At 47.3% G+C, this 19,627-nt stretch overlaps 1 protein-coding gene across 1 annotated transcript in view; it reads right to left on the bottom strand.

Moving 5' to 3' along the window:
- Positions 1–19,627, bottom strand: part of LOC145361538 (uncharacterized) — a 99,240-nt gene that overhangs the window by 37,029 nt on the left and 42,584 nt on the right. Inside the window, exons 6-9 of the mRNA XM_080217360.1 lie at positions 18,991–19,435; positions 6,632–6,767; positions 3,430–3,516; positions 829–915 (exon numbers count right to left, since the gene is read on the bottom strand). Coding sequence (XP_080073486.1) covers positions 829–915; positions 3,430–3,516; positions 6,632–6,767; positions 18,991–19,435 — 755 coding nt within the window. The remainder of the gene's footprint in view (positions 1–828; positions 916–3,429; positions 3,517–6,631; positions 6,768–18,990; positions 19,436–19,627) is intronic.

Raw genomic sequence — 19,627 nt, 5'->3', positions numbered from 1 at the left:
GAACGGTATGCTTTGTCTGCACAGCACGCAAGAAACAATACTTTTCACTGTATACAATAATACATGTGACAATTATAAATCAAATCAAATAACTGGGCAGCTCTGACGGAAGGACTGTATGGACACGATGGGCCAAATGGCACCTTTCTATTCACCCGTGTATGCGTGTGTGTATTTGTGTCTGTCTGTGTATGTGTGTGAGCGTATATGCATGTATCTATTGTGGTAAATGTACGTGTGTATGTGCGTGTCTGTCAATGCCTGTCTGTGCATATGTGTATCTGTATGTGCGTGTCTGTGTGTCCATGTGTGTGATGAGTTTGTCTGTCAATGTCTGTCTGTGCAAGTACGCATGTGTGTGTGTGCATATGCTTGTGCGTGTTGTGCATGTGTGTGTGTGCACCTTTGTGGGTGCGCGCACGTGTGTACATGTGCATATGCGCATGTGTGTGTGTGAATGCGCATGCACGTGTGCGTGATGTGCATGTATGTGTGTGTGCATGTGTGTGTGCGTGTACGCGGGTGTGTGTGTGTGCGCACATGTGCATGTGTGCGCGCGCGGGTGTGTGTGTGTGCGCACATGTGCATGTGTGCGCGCGCGGGTGTGTGTGTGTGCGTATATGTGTGCGGGTGTATACATGTGTTCACTAAGGAAAGAAAGCATCAAGTGGCCTCCACCCCTCCCGCCATTGGAGCAGCTGCAAACCCTCAATGTCACAGGTCACATTTGGCGAATGACCAACGGACAGGATGTCAGAGGTTGATTGGTAGACAGGCAGGAAAACAGCACAGAAAGCTTATGGAAAGGGCCAGGTAAATAACAATTACCTTATCGTATTGATGAGGTGTGTATCGATGTTTCTCTTTGGTTTCCAATGGCTTTGAAGAGAGTTGCTTAGATTGGCCTCTGTTAGCCTGAAAATAAAGAGCTCAACTTTAACCAATATCATTGTTCTCTCTCTCGCTGCTCCAAAGATTCCGCCCAATAGAAACTTTGGTTCTTTCTCTCCATTTCCAATTGCCCCAGCCAGCTCCCTTCCTGGCCTTAGTTGTTGCTTTTCTCTTCCAGGTCTCGAAGGAACAGGGGAAAGGGGACGTGCAGATGGTCCCGAACACCAGGGCCCGGGCTTTGTGTTTTTAATTCAGCTCTCATCATCCAAATTGAGCAGCCAGAGCTTAGGACCTGACAGACCAGCTTCAAAGAAGGGATATCATTAGAAATGATATGGCCAACATCTCAGAATGTGGTGGTATACCCTGAACATATTCATGTATGACTGACAGATAAGAATTGTCTGATTTGCCTGATGGATAATGGAAATGAAGGTCTGTTTCATGCTGTAACCATGGGGAGGCAGGACGCAGTGCAGATTGACATGTTGGCCGTCCAATGGGGTTGGCCAACTGAGATTAAATGTATTCTGGAGGTTCCATCATGTGGCTGGCCCCCATACCCCAGCCATTAGAATCATAGAATCCTTACAGTGCAGAAGAAGACCATTCAGCCCATCGAGTCTGCACTGACCACAATCCCACCCAGGTCCCATCCCCATAACCCCATGCATTTACACTAGCTAGTCCCCCTGACACCAACGGGCAATTTAACACGGCCAATCCACACAGCCCACCCAGACTGCGGGAGGAAACTGGAGGAAACCCACGCAGACATGGGGTGAATGTGCAGACTCCACACAATCAGTGACCCGAGCTGGGAGTTGAACCCTGGACCCTAGCGCTGTGAGGCACCAGTGCTAACCACCGTGCTACTATGCTGCCCCACCCCTGGAGAGACAGAGAACTGGGCTTCTCCTGGGATCAGCTTCCAAGCTCACCAAGGATAATGCCCATCTCTTTAAATTTGGTTTGACGGATGTAGCAAAAAATAGATGCCCTTATCTAGTATCAAGAAGGCAGGTGTGACATAGGTGTGGTGTAGTATCTTATAGGTGCTCCCTCATTGGGATGGCATGGTGGCACAGTGGTTAGCACTGCTGCTTCACAACGTTTGCAATTCAGCTTTGATTCCCGGCTTGGATCACTGTCTGTGTGGAGTCTGCGCATTCTCCCCGTGTCTGCGTGGGTTTCCTCCAAGTGCTCTGGTTTCCTCCCATAGCCCTAAAGACGTGCTGATTCAATGTTCCCAATGGTGGGGGAGTCCAGAACCAGGGGTCACAGTCTGAGGATTCAGGGATAGACCATTTAGGACGGAGATGAGGAGACATTTCTTCACCCAAAGAGTGGTGGGCCTGTGGAATTCATCACCACAGTGAGTAGTTGATGCCAAAACATTGAATGTATTCAAGGGGTGGTTGGAAACAGCAATTGGGGCGAATGGAATCAGAGGTTATGGGGAGAAAGCAGGATTAGCTACTGAGTTGGATGATCAGCCATGATCGTAATGAATGGCAGAACAGGCTCGAAGGCCCAAATGGCCTCCTCCTGCTCCTATCTTCTATGTTTCTATGCTGCTATGCTGATATGTGCAATGGCCATGCTAAATTCTCCTTCAGTGTACCCAAACAGGTGCCGGACTGTGGGATTTTCACAGTACCTTCATTGCAGTGTTAATGTAAGCCTATTTGTGACATTAATAAAGAAACTTTAACTTTTTGGTGGTATTGTCATTGGGCCAATGATCCAGGGGCCCAACTAACGCAACCTCCTTTGAGATCTTTGGCCTCTCCAGCTTTCACCATTCCACGGGGCCTGTGCCTTAATCAGTAGCCTGGGACACAACCGCCAAAATTCCCTCCTTAATCTTTGCCAGTTCTCTCTCCTCTGTTAAGACAGGCCTTAAAACCAACTCTTCTGGCTAAGACTTGTGGTAATAACTCCATGGAGGCAAAAGCCCCATCACCAAGTTACTTTATTTACATCATAACATCTGTACACAGCCAGCTTTCCAATTGCTCCCTGCTGAATGCAGGCAGAGAGACTGACACACCGGCTTTAAATAGGGAGCATGAGGTTCCCTGATTTAACCATCAATTAGGACTCATCAGGCAGTTTATGCTCTAGCAAGCCAACCTCTTTAGCCTGGCTGAGGGGAGTGCTCCCGTCCCTCTCGTCACGGAAGTCAGAGCAGGCAGGGGGCGGGAGGAACCATGCAAAAAGGTCCATTGATCTCAGGTGGGATTTTCCAGTTTTGGGGTAAATATGGCTGTAAAATCCCACCCCTTATCTCAGTGTCAAATTGTGTCTGATCTCATGTGCAGCCCCTCGAGATGTTTCAGTAGGTTAGAAGTGCTATACAAATGCAAATTGTTGTTGGCATACTGACAGCGTGTGCTAAAACCAGTCTTAAAACCAGTCCCCTACCCACCTCCCCAGAGTGTTAATGCCCGTCCCTAGACTTTATTGAATTCTCTAAGCCTTGCCCTGGGCATTTAAAGCATGCTGCACTACGTCACTGGAACATCGGCCACTTACCCTCCCGTACATTGTGGCTGAGGGCGTATCTCGATCTTTGCTTTTCAACAAGTTGGAAAAAGATTGCTGAGAGATTTCTCGGTTAATCTGGAAAGGAACATTGTAAACCGTGAATGATACAGAGGGTGCCGGGGGTCTGAAATAAAAATAGGAAATGCTGGGAAAACTCAGCGGGTCCGGCAACATCAGTGGAGAGAGAATCAGAGATAACGTTTTGTGTCTGCGTGACGATGATTCTTCCTCCACAATTCCCACATTCCAAACAGGAATTATACCAGATTCAAGGATGACTCAGAACTCATGGGAACCAAAGAAGAGATGTTTAGAAAGCACAGAATCCCCACAGTGCAGAAAGTGGCCATTCGGCCCATCGCGTCTGCACCAACCACAATCCCATCCAGGCCCTGTCCTTGTATTTACCCGCTAATCCCCCTGACACCAAGGGCCAATTTATCCTGGCCAATCCACCTAACCCGCACATCTGTGGGAGGAAACCGGAGCAGCCGGAGGAAACCCACGCAGACACGGTAAGAATGTGCAAACTCCGCACAGACAGTGACCTGAGGCCAGAATTGAACCCAGGTCCCTGGCGCTGTGAGCCAGCAGTGCTAACCCATTGTGCCACCGTGAGGGTAGGGTTTTCCATAGTCCTCCTGTGTGCTGTATTTCATGGGGGTGGAGGCAGTGGGATCTAGTTTGACTGCTGCTAATGGATTTTCTCATTGTTTACACCCCCCACCAGCGGGAAACACACGCTGAGGGTTCACTGCTATTGGGAGTGGCTGGAAAATTCGAGGCATTAGATTTAAAGCATTTATTCCCCCTCTCTCCACAGATGCTGTCAGACCTGCTGTGTTTCTCCAGTATTTTTGGGTGGCACGGTGGTACAGTGCTTAGCACTGCTGCCTTACCACGCCAGGGACCCAGGTTCAAGTCCAGCTTGGGTCACTGTCTGTGTGGAGTCTGCACGTTCTCCCCGTGTCTGCATGGGTTTCCTCCGGGTGCTCCGGTTTCCTCCCACACTCCATAGATGTGCGGGTTAGGTGGATTGGCCAAGCTAAATTGCCCCTTAGTGTCGGGAGGGGGGCTGGCCTGGATAAATGCATGGGGTTACTGGGATTGGGCCTGGGTGGGATTGTGGTTCGTGCAGACTTGATGGGCCAAATGGCCTCCTTCTGCACTGTAAGGATTCTATAGATATAGATCTTCAGGTTTTACTGTAAACTATGAAACCTCTTTCTCTCCCCCTTCTCTTAAATCAGTGGTTCTCAGACAGTTTTGTTCATGGGCCACTGAGATGGGGCAAAAGACCCTGTAGACGTCCTATCAGCCCCTAACCCCAATAACTTATCCACTTTCACTTGCCACTGCAAGAAAAAAAACTCATGAGAATTGAAAGGAAGAAGTTGCTGCTTTCAATGAGTCACCAATGAGTCAGTGTCTGGTGCTGCTGAGTAGCTTCAGTCTTACATCGGGCTCCACGTTCAGCCGGATATTCGTAAATTACTGCAGATGCTGGAATCCAAAACCATTAGAGAAAATGCTGGAAAATCTCAGCAGACCTGGCAGTATCTGTAAGGAGAGAGAGAAGAGCTGACGCTTCGAGTCTGGATAACCCTTTGTCAAAGCTCCAACATTCTTCCTCCATCACATCTCTGACCAGGAATCTCGACATTGGCGTGCGTTTGGGACGATTTACAAATTGACGGTCAACGGTTGTTTATTGGAGAATTGATGCTAGAAATCATAAAAGGTTAAAAATAACAGAGCTTTGTCCACAGGATGGTGTTCCCTGTTTCACACTCTCCGGCAGTTTGTCACGCTAGCGATCTGTGGCAAGGGAGTGAATGTTTAAGGGGTTTCAACTGTTTTGTCCTGGATGATACTGAGCTTCTTGAGTTGACACACTCCTGACTTGTGCCATGTAGATGGTGGACAGGCTTTGGGAAGTCAGGATATGAGTTGCCCGCTGCAGGATTCCCAGCCTCTGACCTGCTTTGTAGCCACAGTATTTACATAGTTAGTGCAGTTCAGGTTCTGGTCAATCCCCAGGATGCTGCTAGCAGGGGATTCACTGATGGTATTTCCATTGTGTAATGCGAGTGTACCTTTAAGAAAGTTTTCTTTTTAAATCATGCCGCTTACAGCTTCAGTGATGTCATTGGAAATGGAGCTAAGCCGTGTCAGTCAGGTGATAGGGTTTTTTCCCTTTGGGCTTTCAGTTTGGTTTTGGGGAGTGTGTTGGAAGCAGTTTAGCAGCGAGCTCTGAAGCAGTGTCTCTCACGCCCTGTTCTTTGCTTTAAGAAGCTGTGTTTTGGGAAACGGGATTCGACTACAACCTCTTCTGAGTTTCTTCACAAGGGATTTTCAGCACTGAACCCAGGAGATGGGATTCCTGTAACAAGTGGACATTACCCTGCGCTGCATTGTGTTTATTTGGAGGGTTTGTGTTTTGGGTGTTGGCTTTGGTTGGAACACATTAGAGATATTTCCTCAAGATCGTGGTTGCTGTGTTTCTTGTTTGTAACTGTTAAAAGTTCTTGCTAAGTGTCTTATTATACATGTCAACAATATTCTTAATTAAACTGTGTTTTTGATAAAAGCTCCTCACACCTGGAGTCAAACCTCTCACACTCATCCTCACCAAATTCAATGTAAAACAATACAGGTCAGGCGAGCTTCGTAGAACACCTTGAAGTATCCGACCGGACTTGTAACAATTGAATGTCAAGAAATGACGGTTAAGTTTCCTTTTACTGGAGTTGGTCATTGCCTGGCACTGTGTGGCATGAATGTTCTTTGCCATTTGTCAGTGCAAGCTTCAATGCTGCCCAGATCTTTTGCATGTAGACACAGATGGCTTCAGTATCTAAGGAATCATGAATGGTGCTGAACATTGCACAATCATCAACAAACGTCCCCCCTTCTGACCTTATGACGTATGGAAGGTCATTGATGAAGCAGCTGAAGATTGAAGCGCCTATGACACTAACCTGAGGGATTCCTACAGAGATGTCTTGGGACTGAGCTGACTGACCTCCGACAGCCTCGGCCATCTTCCTTTGTGTCCATATGACCCCAAGCAGTGGAGAGTTTCCTCCCCGATTCCCACTGACTTCAGATTTGTTCAGGTGTACAGGTACCCACAGCACTTTCTCACCCGCACGGTGAAAGCAGAAAACGTGTGAAGTGTGTGACTCACCTCCGATTGTTGAAACTTTCTGGAGTAGACGTTACTTCTTCTCGCTTCCTCGTTGAGCCGATGGGATGTTGCCGGCTCTCTCCCCATTTTTCCCACGTTGGCAGTGTTGAAATCCCGGTGCGTGTCAGTGACAGGCCTGTTGGAAAACACTCACTGTGAACACTGAGGAGTGAGAGGGGAATCTCATAGAAACTTATAAAATTCCAACAGGGTAGATTCAGAAAGAATGTTCCCGATGGTGGGGGAGTCCAGAATTAGGGGTCATAGTTTGAGAATAAAGGGTAAACCTTTTGGAACTGAGGTGAGGAGAATGTTCTTCACCCAGAGGTGAAGAATGTGTGGAATTCACTCCCACAGAAAGTAGTTGAGGCCAAAATGTTGTCTGATTTCAAGAAGAAATTAGGTATAGTGCTTGGGGCTAAAGGGATGAAGAGATATGGGGGGGGAAAGAGGGTTTCAGGATATTGAATTCAATGATCAGCTATGATCATAATGAATGGCAGAGCAGGCTCGGATGGCCTCCTCCTGTTCTAGTTTCTATTAACCCACTCGTTGATATTGGTTATGGCAATAAATTAGGTCCCACTTTTCATTGAATAGAATCCCTACATTGCAGAAGGAGGCCATTCAGCCCATCAAGCCTGCACCGACGACAATCCCACCCAGCTCCTATCCCTTAATTTGCCTGTTACTCTCTCTAACCTACACATCTTGGGACACTAAGAGACAATTTAACATGGCCAATCTGCCTAACCCACATCTCTTCGGAGTGTGGAAGAAAACTGGAGCAAACCCACGCAGACACGGGGAGAACGTGCAAACTCCACAGACATTTACCCGAGGCCAGAATTGAACACAGGTCTCTGGTACGGTGAGGCAGCAGTGCTAACCACTGTGTCACCATTTGCCTTATAGAATCATAGAATCCCTATAGTGCAGAAGGAGACTGTTCAGCCCATCAAGTCTGTACTGACCCACAATCCCACCTTGGCCTTATTCCCATAACCCTTCACATTTGCCCTGCTAATCCCCCTGACACTAGGGTTAATTTAGCACAGCCAATCAACATAAATCACACAACTTTGAACTGTGGGAGGAAACCGGAGCACCCAGAGGAAACCCATGCAGACACGGGGAGAACATGCAGAACACAGACAGCAGCCGAGGCAGATCTCTGGAGCTGTGAGGCAGCAATGCTAACCACTGTGCCACCCTTTTTGTCATCACTTACATTCGAACCATAGATGATCCACAAGAGCAGGAGGCTATTGAGCTCACCATGGCCCTTTGAAAGAGCTGGCAGATTAATCCCCGTCCTGCCCGTTCCAACCATTCAAGCAAATATTTCCTCTTTGATTATTACTCAATTCTTTTCAGAATTTTGAATTTGAATGTTGAAGTTGCGTGCCAAGGGGCTGGAGTGGGAGGACGGGACTGATTGGATTCCTCTAGAGACAGCCAGCATGAACGCAATGGGCTGAATAGCCACCTTCTGTGCCGGGGAGGTGATGGCCCAGTGGTACTATTGCTAGGCTGTTAATCCAGAAACGCAGCTAATGTTCTGGGGACCCAGGTTCGATTCCCAACCAAGGCAGATGATGGAATTTGAATTCAATAAAAAATGTCTAAAATTAAGAATCTACTGATGGCCATTAAACCATTGTCGGAAAAAAACTTCTGGGTCACTAATGTCCCTTTGGGGAAGGAAATCTGCCGTCCTTACCTGGTCTGGCCTACATATAACTCCAGAGTCACAGCAATGTGGTTGACTCTCAAATACCCTCTGGAATGATTGAGCGAGGCACTCGGTTCAAAGACAACTAGGGACAGGCAATAATATCTGGCCCAGCCAGCAAGGCCCACGTCCCACGAATGAATGAAATAAAGGGTCCAGGGATGTAGGAGCAGGAGTGGGCTGCTCAACTCTTCGACCTTGCTCAGTCTGCCCCCATAACCCTCCACTCCCTTGACCATCGAAAAAGTTCCACAGAATAACAACCTTTGGAAGAAAAACTTTCTCATCTCCACCTTAAATAGTAGGCCTCGTGTTCTTAACCTGTGTCCCTGAGTTCTAGTCTCCTCCACCTGAGGGAACACAGAATCATAAAATCTACAGTGCAGAAGGAGGCCATTTGGCCCATCGAGCCTGCTCCGACCACATTCCCACCCAGGTACTGTCCCTATTCCTGTAACCCCACATATTTAACCTCTTAATCCCCCTGACATTAAGGGGCAATTTAGCATGGCCAATCAACCTAACCAGCGCATCTTTGGGCTGTGGGAGGAAACCAGAGCACCCGGGGAAATCCCACACAGGCACGGAGAGAACATGCAGACTCCACACAGACAATGATACAAGGCCGGAATCGAACCCAGCTGCCTGGCGCTATGAGGCTGCCGTGCTAACCACTGTGCCACCAGCCTCTGGGTATCCAGCCTGTCCAGTCCACCTCAACACTGAATGCTTCAATAAGGTCACCTCTCGTTCTCCTAAACTCCAATGGGTAAAGGCCCAGCCTGTTCCAGGAAGAATGAGAGGTGGCTGCAATGAAATTTACAACATTTTTACAGGGCGTAACAGAATGGAAGTGGGTAGGATGTTTGCCCTGGCTGGTGAATCGAAAACCAGGTGACACAGTCTCAGGATAAGAGGTGAACTATTTAGGACTGAGAGGAGGAGGAATTTCTTCACTCAGAGGATGTGAATCTTTGGAATTCTCCCTCCCAGAGGGCTGTGAAAGCTCACTCACTGAGCTTGTTCAAGGCTGAAATGATCCCTGGATACTCATGGCATGAAACGAGATGGGGATAGTGGGAAAAATGGCGTAAGAGGTGGATGATCAGCCCTGAGCCAAGCAGGCTGGATGGGCTGAATGGCCTTCTCCTGATCCTACGTCCCTCACCATTCTTCATACGATCAGTTGAGAATCTTTGACATTCTTGACCCAGAGAGCTGTGGTGACCCATTGAGAATGTCCAAGATGGGAATCGATTTCTGCACATTAAGAACATCAAGGAACAGGACAGTAGTGCAGGGAAATGGGTGTTGATGTCGAAGATCAGCCATGATCTCATTGAATGACAGCAGGCTCAAAGGGCTGAATGGCCCACTCCCATTCCTATGTCTTATCTTCTTAGACCAGGAATGAGTCAACTGACATGTCACTGAATTGCTTCGAAGGCAGTTATAACATTTGTCAGATAAAGAAACCAGAACTGTGCACAATACGACAGATGTAATGACTGTGACTGACTCAATGGAAGTTACAATTGGATCTGCTTTCATCATTCTACCAGGCAATGCATTCCAGACCATGACGACTCACCCACTAAAAATACCCATTCTCAAGTGCAAAGCCAGGGATGGCACAGTGGTTAACACTGTTGCCTCACAGCGCCAGGGACCTGGGTTCAACTCCAGCCTCGGGTCACTGTCTGTGTGGAGTCTGCACAGTAAGTAGTCTCACAACAACAGGTTAAAGTCCAACAGGTTTATTTGGTAGCACAAGCTTTTGGAGAATTGCCCCTTCACCGGGTGAACCATGTGTGGAGTTTGTACATTCTCCCCATGTCTGCATGGGTTTCCTCCAGGTGCTCCGGTTTCCTCCCACAGACTGAAAGGTCTGCTGGTTAGGTGCATTAGCCATGCTCAATTCTCCCTCTGTGTACCCAAACAGGAAGAAGTCTCACAACACCAGGTTAAAGTCCAATAGGTTTATTTGGTAGTAAACGCCACTAGCTTTCGGAGCTCTGATCCTTCGTCAGGTGAGTGGGGGAGTTCTGATCACAAACAGGGCACATAAAGACACACATATGCCCTGTTTGTGATCAGAACTCCCCACTCACCTGACGAAGGAGCAGCGTTCCGAAAGCTAGTGGCGTTTACTACCAAATAAACCTTTGGACTTTAACCTGGTGTTGTGAGACTTCTTACTCTGTTTACCCCAGTCCAACACCAGCGTCTCCACATGACTACCCAAACAGGAGCCACAGCTTGGCCACTAGGGGCTTTTCAAAGTAATTTCATTGTAGTGTTAATGTAAGCCTACTTAGAATCATAGAATCCCTACAGAGCAGGAAGAGGCCATTTGGCCCATCGAATCTACACCGAGCACAATCCCACCCAGGCCCTATCCCCATAACCCCATGCATTTACCCAGCTGGTCCCCTAACACTAAGGGGCAATTTAGCCCGGCCAATCCACCTAACCCCACATTTTTGGACTGTGGGAGGAAACATGAGCACCCGGAGGAAACCCACGCAGATACAGGGAGAATGTGCAAACTCCACACCGAAATGGAAACCCGGGAATCGAACCTGTGAGGCAGCAATGCCAATCACTGTGCCCCCGTGACATTAAGAAATGAATTTTAAAACTTTAAAGCTTTAATGTAGATCCAGGGGACTGGGTGAGACTGGACCGTAAAGAAAGATACCTGCCAGTAATAAACAAAGTGTCATTATATCGGGAGCATGATGCTGAAAATCTCAACTGGGACCCAAACTGGTCCTGAAACCACAGATGTCCAGTATTAAGGGAGGTGGAATGGCTACAGGCAACCAACCTGCTCGCAGGAAGCCTGCAGCTCATTTAAACATTCTAATGGAGCTGCGCGTTTCAAGTTTTAGCTCCAGAAAAAAAGTGTTATCCTGAGTGTCCCAGGGTCTCAGGAGAAACCTGCTGAACTCGTGAGGTCAAATCCGTCATGCATTTGTAAAGGATGGGCCAGTTCTACTGAACCAAAATCTGAGGCGTGTATATAGTTTTAAGTTTTGAAATATTATGACTGTAATTTGTATAGAACTGTAAAAAAGTTTTAATTCTGCAATTCATAGACAAGTAAATTTGCAATAGTTTATCTGAGATTTTTATGAATAAAGTACATTTTTGGAGAAAAAAACTGATGCTTTTTTTGAGGCAACAGCTCATTTAAGTTTATTTATTAGTGTCACAAGTAGGCTTACATTAACACTGCAATGAAGTTACTGTGAAAATTGCCTAGTTGCCATACTCCGGTGTCTGTTCGGGTTACACTGAGGGAGAATTTAGCACGGCTGATGCCTAATGTCATAGACAGAGGAATGTCTTGTGGATGTGGATGTGGATGGGGTGGCACAGTGGTCAGCACTGCTGTCTCACAGCACCAGGGACCTGGGTTCGATTCCTGGCTTGGATCACTGTCAGTGCGGATTCCGTGTGTCTGCGTGGGTTTCCTCCGAGTGCTCCAGCTTTCCCACATTCCAAAAATGTGCAGATTAAGTGGATTGGCCATGCTAAATTGCCCTTAGTGTCAGTGTGACTAGCTAGGGTAAATGCATGGGATTATGGGTGAGATTGCCGGTGCATACCTGATGGGCTGAATGGCCTCCTTCTGCACTGTAGGATTCTATGATTTATATGGATATCCAGAAGACATTTGATAAGGTTCCACATAACAGACTTTTAGCAACAGTGAAAGCTCATCAGGCTCAGGTGGCACAGTGGTCAGCACTGCCGCTTCAGAGTGCCAAGGTCCCAGGTTCAATTCCCAGCTTGGGCCACTGTCTGTGTGGAGTCTGCACATTCTCCCCGTGTCTGTGCGGGTTTTCTCTGGGTGCTCCAGTGTTCTGAAAGTCATACTGATTAGGGTGCATTGATCTGGACAGGTGCCGGAGTGTGGTGACCAGGGGAATTTCACAGTTACTTCATTGCAGCGTTAATGTAAGCCTTGCTTGCGGCTAATAAATAAACTTTAATTTTAAACTGAAGGAAAGTTATTGACTCGCTGTGAAAGGAGGGGACAGAGAGAATGGATATACTAAAATGGAAGGTCGTGACCACAAGAATCTGTGCCGAGGCCTTGAACATAAGAAATAGGAGCAGGAGTAGGCCATCTAGCCCTTTGAGCCTGCCCCGCCATTCAATAAGATCATGGCTGATCTGAAGTGGATCAGTTCCACTTTCCCGCTTTCTCCCCATAACCCTTAATTCCCTTGTCTATCAGAAACCAACTACCCGTGACTTAAATATATTCAGCGAGGTAGCCTCCTCCACTTCAACGGGCAGAGAATTCCAGAGATTCACCACCCTTTGAGTGAAGAAGTTCCTCCTCAACTCCATTCTAAACTGCCCCCCGCCTTATCTTGAGGCTCTAGTCCTGCTATCCTTTCTAAGCAGGAAGAATCTCTCTACCTCTACCCTATCCATCCCCTTCATTATCTTATACGTCTCTATAAGATCCCCCCTCAACCTTCTAAACTTCAACGAGTACAGACCCAGTCTATTTAGTCTCTCTTCATAGTCCAATCCCCTCATCTGCGGTATCAGCCTAGTGAACCTCCTCTGCACTCCCTCCAAGGCCAAAATATCCTTGCGCAGGTGCGGCGACCAAAACTTGACTATTCGCCACCTTTAGAATCTGAGACAAATGCGGGCAGACCCAGCTCTGCAGGAATATTGTGATTTCCTGTTTCTTGTGGACGGGCTGCTGGTTCAGACTCAGGCGTTCAATGCAGCACGCACTTGTTCGCCAATGTATGTGACAAACAGCCTTACGGAGATCATTCAGAAAACCAATATCCCTGTCCACTCCAGGAGATTCCCATTTCCAGCCCATATCACATATCTCGGCACTTTCTCTCTCGAGCTGTCCATACTGACAACAAGACACATACAAGAACCACCAAAGTACCGCAGGCTTCAAACATTAGTCTGGGAATGAAGAGGAGTTAAGTGTCTGCTAAACTGAAGTCTACAGAACCCACTCTGCTCTGGGCACGTGAGGCATGGGACAGAATTTTCCTTCTCAGCTGGTGGGATTTTCTGGACTTTCAAATGGATTGCAGCATTGTACAACCTCCACCCCAGCCATGACAAGGCCATAACATTCCCCCGCAATGCCCAGAGGCTCAACCCACTGTCATTTGAGCTGCCTTTGGCAGCTTTGGACAAAGAACAAAGAAAATTACAGTGCAGGAACAAACCCTTTGGCCCTCCAAACCTGCACTGACCATGCTGCCCGTCTGAAGTAAAGCTCCCTAACCTTCCAGGGACCATATCCCTCTATTCCCATCCTATTCGTGCATTTGTCAAGATGCTCCTTAAATGTCACCACCGAATCCACTCCCACTACCTCTCCCGGCAGCGGGTTCCAGGGAGCCACCACCCTCTGTGTCAAAAACTTGCCTCGTACATCTCTTTTAACCCTTGCCCCTCACACCTTAAACCTGTGCCCCCTGGTAATTGACTCTTCCACCCTGGGAAAAAGCTTTTGACTATCCATGTCCATGTCCCTCATAATCTTGTAGACTTCTATCAGGTCACCCCTCAACCCTTGTCATTCCAGTGAGAACAAAATGAGTTTCTCCAACCTCTCCTCATAGCTAATTCCCTCCATACCAGGCAACATCTTAGTAAATCTTTTCTGTACCTCTCCAAAGCTTCCACATCCTTCTGGTAGTGTGACGACCGGAACTGAACACTATATTCCAGGTGCGGACAGGGTAAGGAGATGGGATCCTTGGTTTCACAAATTGGACCATAGCGGTTAAAGATGGCGGCTCACCACCATCTTCTCCATGGCAACCAGGGACGGGCAATAAATGCTGACCTAGCCAGCAATGCGAGGAACGAATATATTTTTCAAAAGCAATGGAGCACAACAGCACGGAATTTGTGCTGAGCCTTTAAACATTTATAAAATGTTCCAAGTTAGTCCTCAGTAAAAGTATTGTGTCCAATTCCAGGGGCCACAATTTAGGAAGAATGTCAAGATCTGGAAGAGGGCACAGAGGAGATTTACTGGAATGACACCAGGGATGAGGGACTTCAGTTACAATATACATATTTGAAAAGGAAATATTTGCAGGGTAATGGAGAACTTTAGTGACGGGAGTACATTAGCAATACTAATTGGGCAGCCCTTCCAAAGGTCCAGCGCAGATATGATAGGTGAAGTGATCTCTTTCTGCACTACATGAGACAGAAATGTTGAGGTGACAATGCCTCCCTTTTGGATTCTGGAACTGAGGTGAGGAGAAATTTCTTCACCCAGAGGCTGGAGAATGTGTGGAATTCACTCCCACAGAATGTAGCTGAGGCCAAAACGTTGCGTCATTTCAAGAAGAAATTAGATATAGCCCTAGGGGCCAGAGCGATCAAGGAGTATGAGGGTGGAAGTGGGGATCAGGATATTGAATTATGTTGCAGTTATATAAGACGTTGGGTAAGCCACATTTGGAATACCGTGTCCAGTTCTGGTCACCACACTGCCAGAAGGACATGGAAGCTTTGCAGAGAGTACAGAAAAGGTTTACCAGGACGTTGTCTGGTATGACGAGAGGTTGAATAATCTGGGATTGTTCTCCCTGGAAAGACGGAGGCTGAGGGGTGACCTGATAGAAGTTTACAAAATGATGAGGGGTGTGGATAGGGTGAACAGTTGGAAGCCTTTACCCAGGGGCAGAAATGACAATTACAAGGAGGCACAAGTTCAAGACAAGAGGGAAAAGGTCAGTGGAGACGTGAGAGGGAACCCTTTTACACAGAAGGTGGTGAAGACCTGGAATGCACTGCCAAGTGAGGTAGTTAAGGAGTCTCACTATCACCTTCTCAAGGGGCAATGAGGGATGGGCAGTAAATTGTGTTCTAGCCAACAAAGCCCACACCCCATGAAAGAATATAAACTAGAAATTAACGGGTCCACTGTGACGGCCAAATTCTGGCAGTGAACTCGGGCGTGGGGAAGGATTCAATGACGTTTTATTGAACGATCGGCAGAGCCTCCAGTCCCTGAACTCTGCGAGTGTGCTGTCCATCGCTAGGCCCCTCTTCTCCCCATAGATAAGCAAAGCCGGTGGTCAGGGGTTTGAATGGGGATCTCAGACATTAGAGGCAGGTCCTGCATTGGCAGAGTGGAAACCTCTGCGATGACACCAAGAATTCCATCAAGTGAGATGGTGATTGAAACACCAAATGTGAAAATTGAAATGTGACCAATAGTGGAGAGGAAAAAAGTCAGTTGTGGGTCAGACTGAATGCCTAAGTGGAAATTTGTGTGCCATTATCATGAGATGCGTAACCTCTGAAGATTCCCAGGAATGCAAAGGTCCCAGAGAACCAGAAAGGAAATGTAACATGTCACTTTTTGATGAGTTATTGATCATTCAATTAAGTAAAGCTGATTAGAAGCTTTGCATTACATTGAATGTGCAGCACAGAGAGATGATTCATGTCAGTGCTTATGGTTAATCGATACCTCCTCCCACCGGACTTCACACCATCAGAGAATCAGAATTATAGAATGGCCTTTAGTATCAATCCAATGCCAGCTCTCTCTCAAAGTCACTCAGCTGGTCCCACACCGCAACATACAAGCATTTTTTCATCAGATCATGATCCAATTCCCTTTCGAAAGATATGATTGAATCTGTCTCCACCACATTCTCAGACAGTACATTCAGATCCTAACCACTTGCTGTGCGAATCTGTCTCCACCACACTCTCAGACAGTACATTCCAGATCCTAACCACTCGCTGCGTGAATCTGTCTCCACCACACTCTCGGACAGTACATTCCAGATCCTAACCGCTTGCTGGCTGTGCGTTTTTTCCTTATGTTGTATGTGTTATTTTGCCATTCGATTTAAATCTGTGTCCTCAATCATTTCCTCCTTAATTCCTCTGTCCGGATCATGATTTTGAACACCCCAGTCTCACCTCCTCTCAATTTTCCCTTCTCTAAAGAAAATTCTCACCAACCTTTACAGGTGCACCATAGAAAGCATTCTTTCCGGATGTATCACAGCTCTGTGCAGTTCCTGCTCTGTGCAAGACCACAAGAAACTACAAGGGGTTGTGACCATAGCCCAAGTCAGTCACTCAAACCAGCCTCCCAACCACTGACACTGTCCACACTTCCTGCTGCCTCAGAAAAGCAGGATCCCACGCACCCCGGACATTCTCTCTTTCACCTTCTTCTGCCGGGAAAAGACACAAAATTCTGAAGACATGTACCAACTGACTCAAGAACAGCTTCTTCCCTGCTGCCATCAGACTTTTGAATGGACCTACCTTGCATTAAGGTGATCTCTGTCTGCACCCTAGCTATGACTGTGACGCTACATTCTGCAATCTCTCATTTCCTTCTCTATGAATGGTATGCTTTGTCTGTATAGCGCGCAAGAAACAATACTTTTCACCGAATGCTAATACATGTGACAATAATAAATCAAATCAAAATGACTCAAGAACAGCTTCTTCCCTGCAGCCATAGACTTTTGAATGAATCTACCGTATATTAAGTTGATCTTTCTCTACATCCTAGCTGTGACTGTAACACGACATCTGCACCCTCTCCTTTACTTCTCCCTATGTAGTCTATGAACAATCTGTTTTGTCTGTATAGCATTCAAGAAACAATACTTTTCACTGACTTTTTATTTGATTTGATTTGTTATTGTCACATGTATTAGTGTACAGTGACAAGTATTGTTTCTTGCGCGCTATACAGACAAAACTTACCATTCATAGAGAAGGAAAGGACAGAGTGCAGAATGTACTGTTACAGTCATAGTGAGGGTGGAGAGAAAGATCAACGTAATGCGAGGTACGTCCATTCAAAAGTCTGACAGCAGCAGGGAAGAAACTGTTCTTGAGTCAGTTGGAAGTGACCTCAGACTTTTGTTTCTTTTTCCCGACGGAAGAAGGTGGAAGAGAGAATGTCCGGGGTGCGTGGGACCCTTGATTATGCTGGCTGCTTTGCCGGGGCAGCGAGAAATGTAGACAGAGTCAATGGATGGGAGGCTGGTTTGAGTAATGGACTGGGCTACAGTCACAACTCTTTGTAGTTCTTTGCAGTCTTGGAGAGAGCAGGAGCCATACCAAGTTGTGATACAACCAGAAAGAGTAAAAGTTTGATGAGAGTCGTAGCTGACACGCCAAATTTCCTTAGTCTTCTGAGAAAGTAGAGGCATTGGTGGGGCTTTCTTAACTATAGCGTCAGCATGGGGGGTACCAGGATATGTTGTTAGTGATCTGGACACCTAAAAACTCTCAATCATTTCTTCTTCACCCCCGTTGATGTAGACAGGGGCATGTTCTCCACTACGCTTCCCAAAAAAACGTGATAGTTATAAATTAAAACAAAGGGAATTATCTCAGCTTCACCAATCTCCCTAGAACCATTCTCATCAATCTTTATCTGCATCCTCTCCAATGCCTTCACCCAATCCATTCAGCCCATTGAGTCTGCACCAACTCTCCAATAGAGCATCTTACCCCTGCCTCAGCCTTGTATCCCCATGCACTTACCCCATTAATCCCTCTGACCTCATGGGGACATCTATCCTAAGGTAAAGTCACCACATCCCAGGTAACCATATTCTAGCCACACCTCAGGCCAGGACCAAGACTGAGAGTTCATGAATAACTTCCTATACTGTAACTTCCAGCACAGGAATTGAACCCTCGCTGTTGGTGTCGCTCTGCATTGTGAATTAGCTATCCAGCCAACTGAGCTAAACACACCCCAGACTACCCTATCAAACCTCAGGTGGCACAGTGACACAGTGGTTAGCACTGCTGCCTCACAGCGCCAGGGACCTGGATTCGATTCCCAGTTTGGGCAATTGTCTATGCAAAGTCTGCACATTCTCTCCGTGCCTGCAAAGGTTTCCTCCAAGTGCTCCAGTTTCCTTCCACAGTCCAAAAGATGTGCTGGTTAGGAACATCGGCCGTGCTAAATTCTCCCTCAGTGTACTTACATAGGCACAACAGTGTGGCAATTAGGGGATTTTCACAGTAACTTCAGTGCAACGTTGTTGTGAGCCTACTTGTGACACTAATAAATGCAAGACCACAAGCAACTATGAAGGGTTGTGAATGAAGCCCAGTCCATCACGCAAACCAACCTCCCATCCATTGACTCCGTATACTGCCTCGGAAAAGCCGCCAGCATAATTAAGAAGCCCATGCACCCCGGACATTCTCTCTTTCACCTTCTCCCTTGGGAAAAAGATACAGAAGTCTGGGGTCATGTATCAACCAACTCAAGAACAGCTTCTTCCCTGCTGCAATCAGACTTTTGAATGGACCTACCTTACATTAAGTTGATCTTTCTCTACACCCTAGCTATGACTTTAATACAATATTCTACACTCTCTCCTTTCCTTCTCTATGAACGGTATGCTTTGCCTGTATAGTATGCAAGACACAATACTTTTTGCTGTATATTACTACATGTGACACTAATAAATCAAATCACAGCAAAACCTTTAAACTTTGCATAATCTTAAAGACCTCTAACAGATTCCCTCTGTTTCCTCGATGGTAGTCCCCTGTTATAAGCACACACCCTGTAAAGACTGACTAACGTACTGACCTACGTTCTTGTCCAAACAAACGCTCCACCTCCTCGCGTCCTGGGCTCCGCATCCGAATCCTCTGCCCCAGCTGCTTGCAATCCTGCTCCAACCTCTCCCGACCGATGATTCGCTTGGGCTTCGGGATATCCGCCAAGGCCGTGTAGTCCATGCGGAGGATTCTGCCGTCCGAGCTTGTCATGCTGCCCGTGCCCCAGCTGGACTCCGACTCGAAGGAGCTCTGGGATGACGTCACGTGGCTGAGAGACAACAGCCCTCCGGTGCCCACGGAGCTCCCGAAGGCAGTCGTGCTGCCCTGGCCTGCACCCTTGGTGTCCGCGCTCCGTCGCGCACTGGGGGACAGGTTGTGGGCCGAGTCCTGTTTCGCCCGTTCCAGGGAGAAATATCCGCTTTCCACCCGCGAATTCCGGCTGCTTGCTCGCTCTCCACTCACCAACTCTGGGCCTGCTCAGGACAAAAACACATCCAGTTCTGAGCTGCGCTGCTACTCAATGACCCAATTCTAGAATAGCCATTCTTGTTTCAATCCCCTCCATGGTCTCGACCCCTCCCTATCTCTACAATCTTACCCAGGCCCACAACTTGCCGCTCAAACTCTGGCCCCTAGCCAATGTTCAACTTTAATCATTCCAGAAT

This window comes from Carcharhinus amblyrhynchos, chromosome 35, assembly GCF_965287045.1.
Source record: "Carcharhinus amblyrhynchos chromosome 35, sCarAmb.v2.hapA, whole genome shotgun sequence".
Classification (NCBI taxonomy): domain Eukaryota; kingdom Metazoa; phylum Chordata; class Chondrichthyes; order Carcharhiniformes; family Carcharhinidae; genus Carcharhinus; species Carcharhinus amblyrhynchos.
The sequence above is the reverse complement of the archived record's forward strand: the minus strand, read 5'-3'. Positions and strand labels throughout refer to the sequence as shown.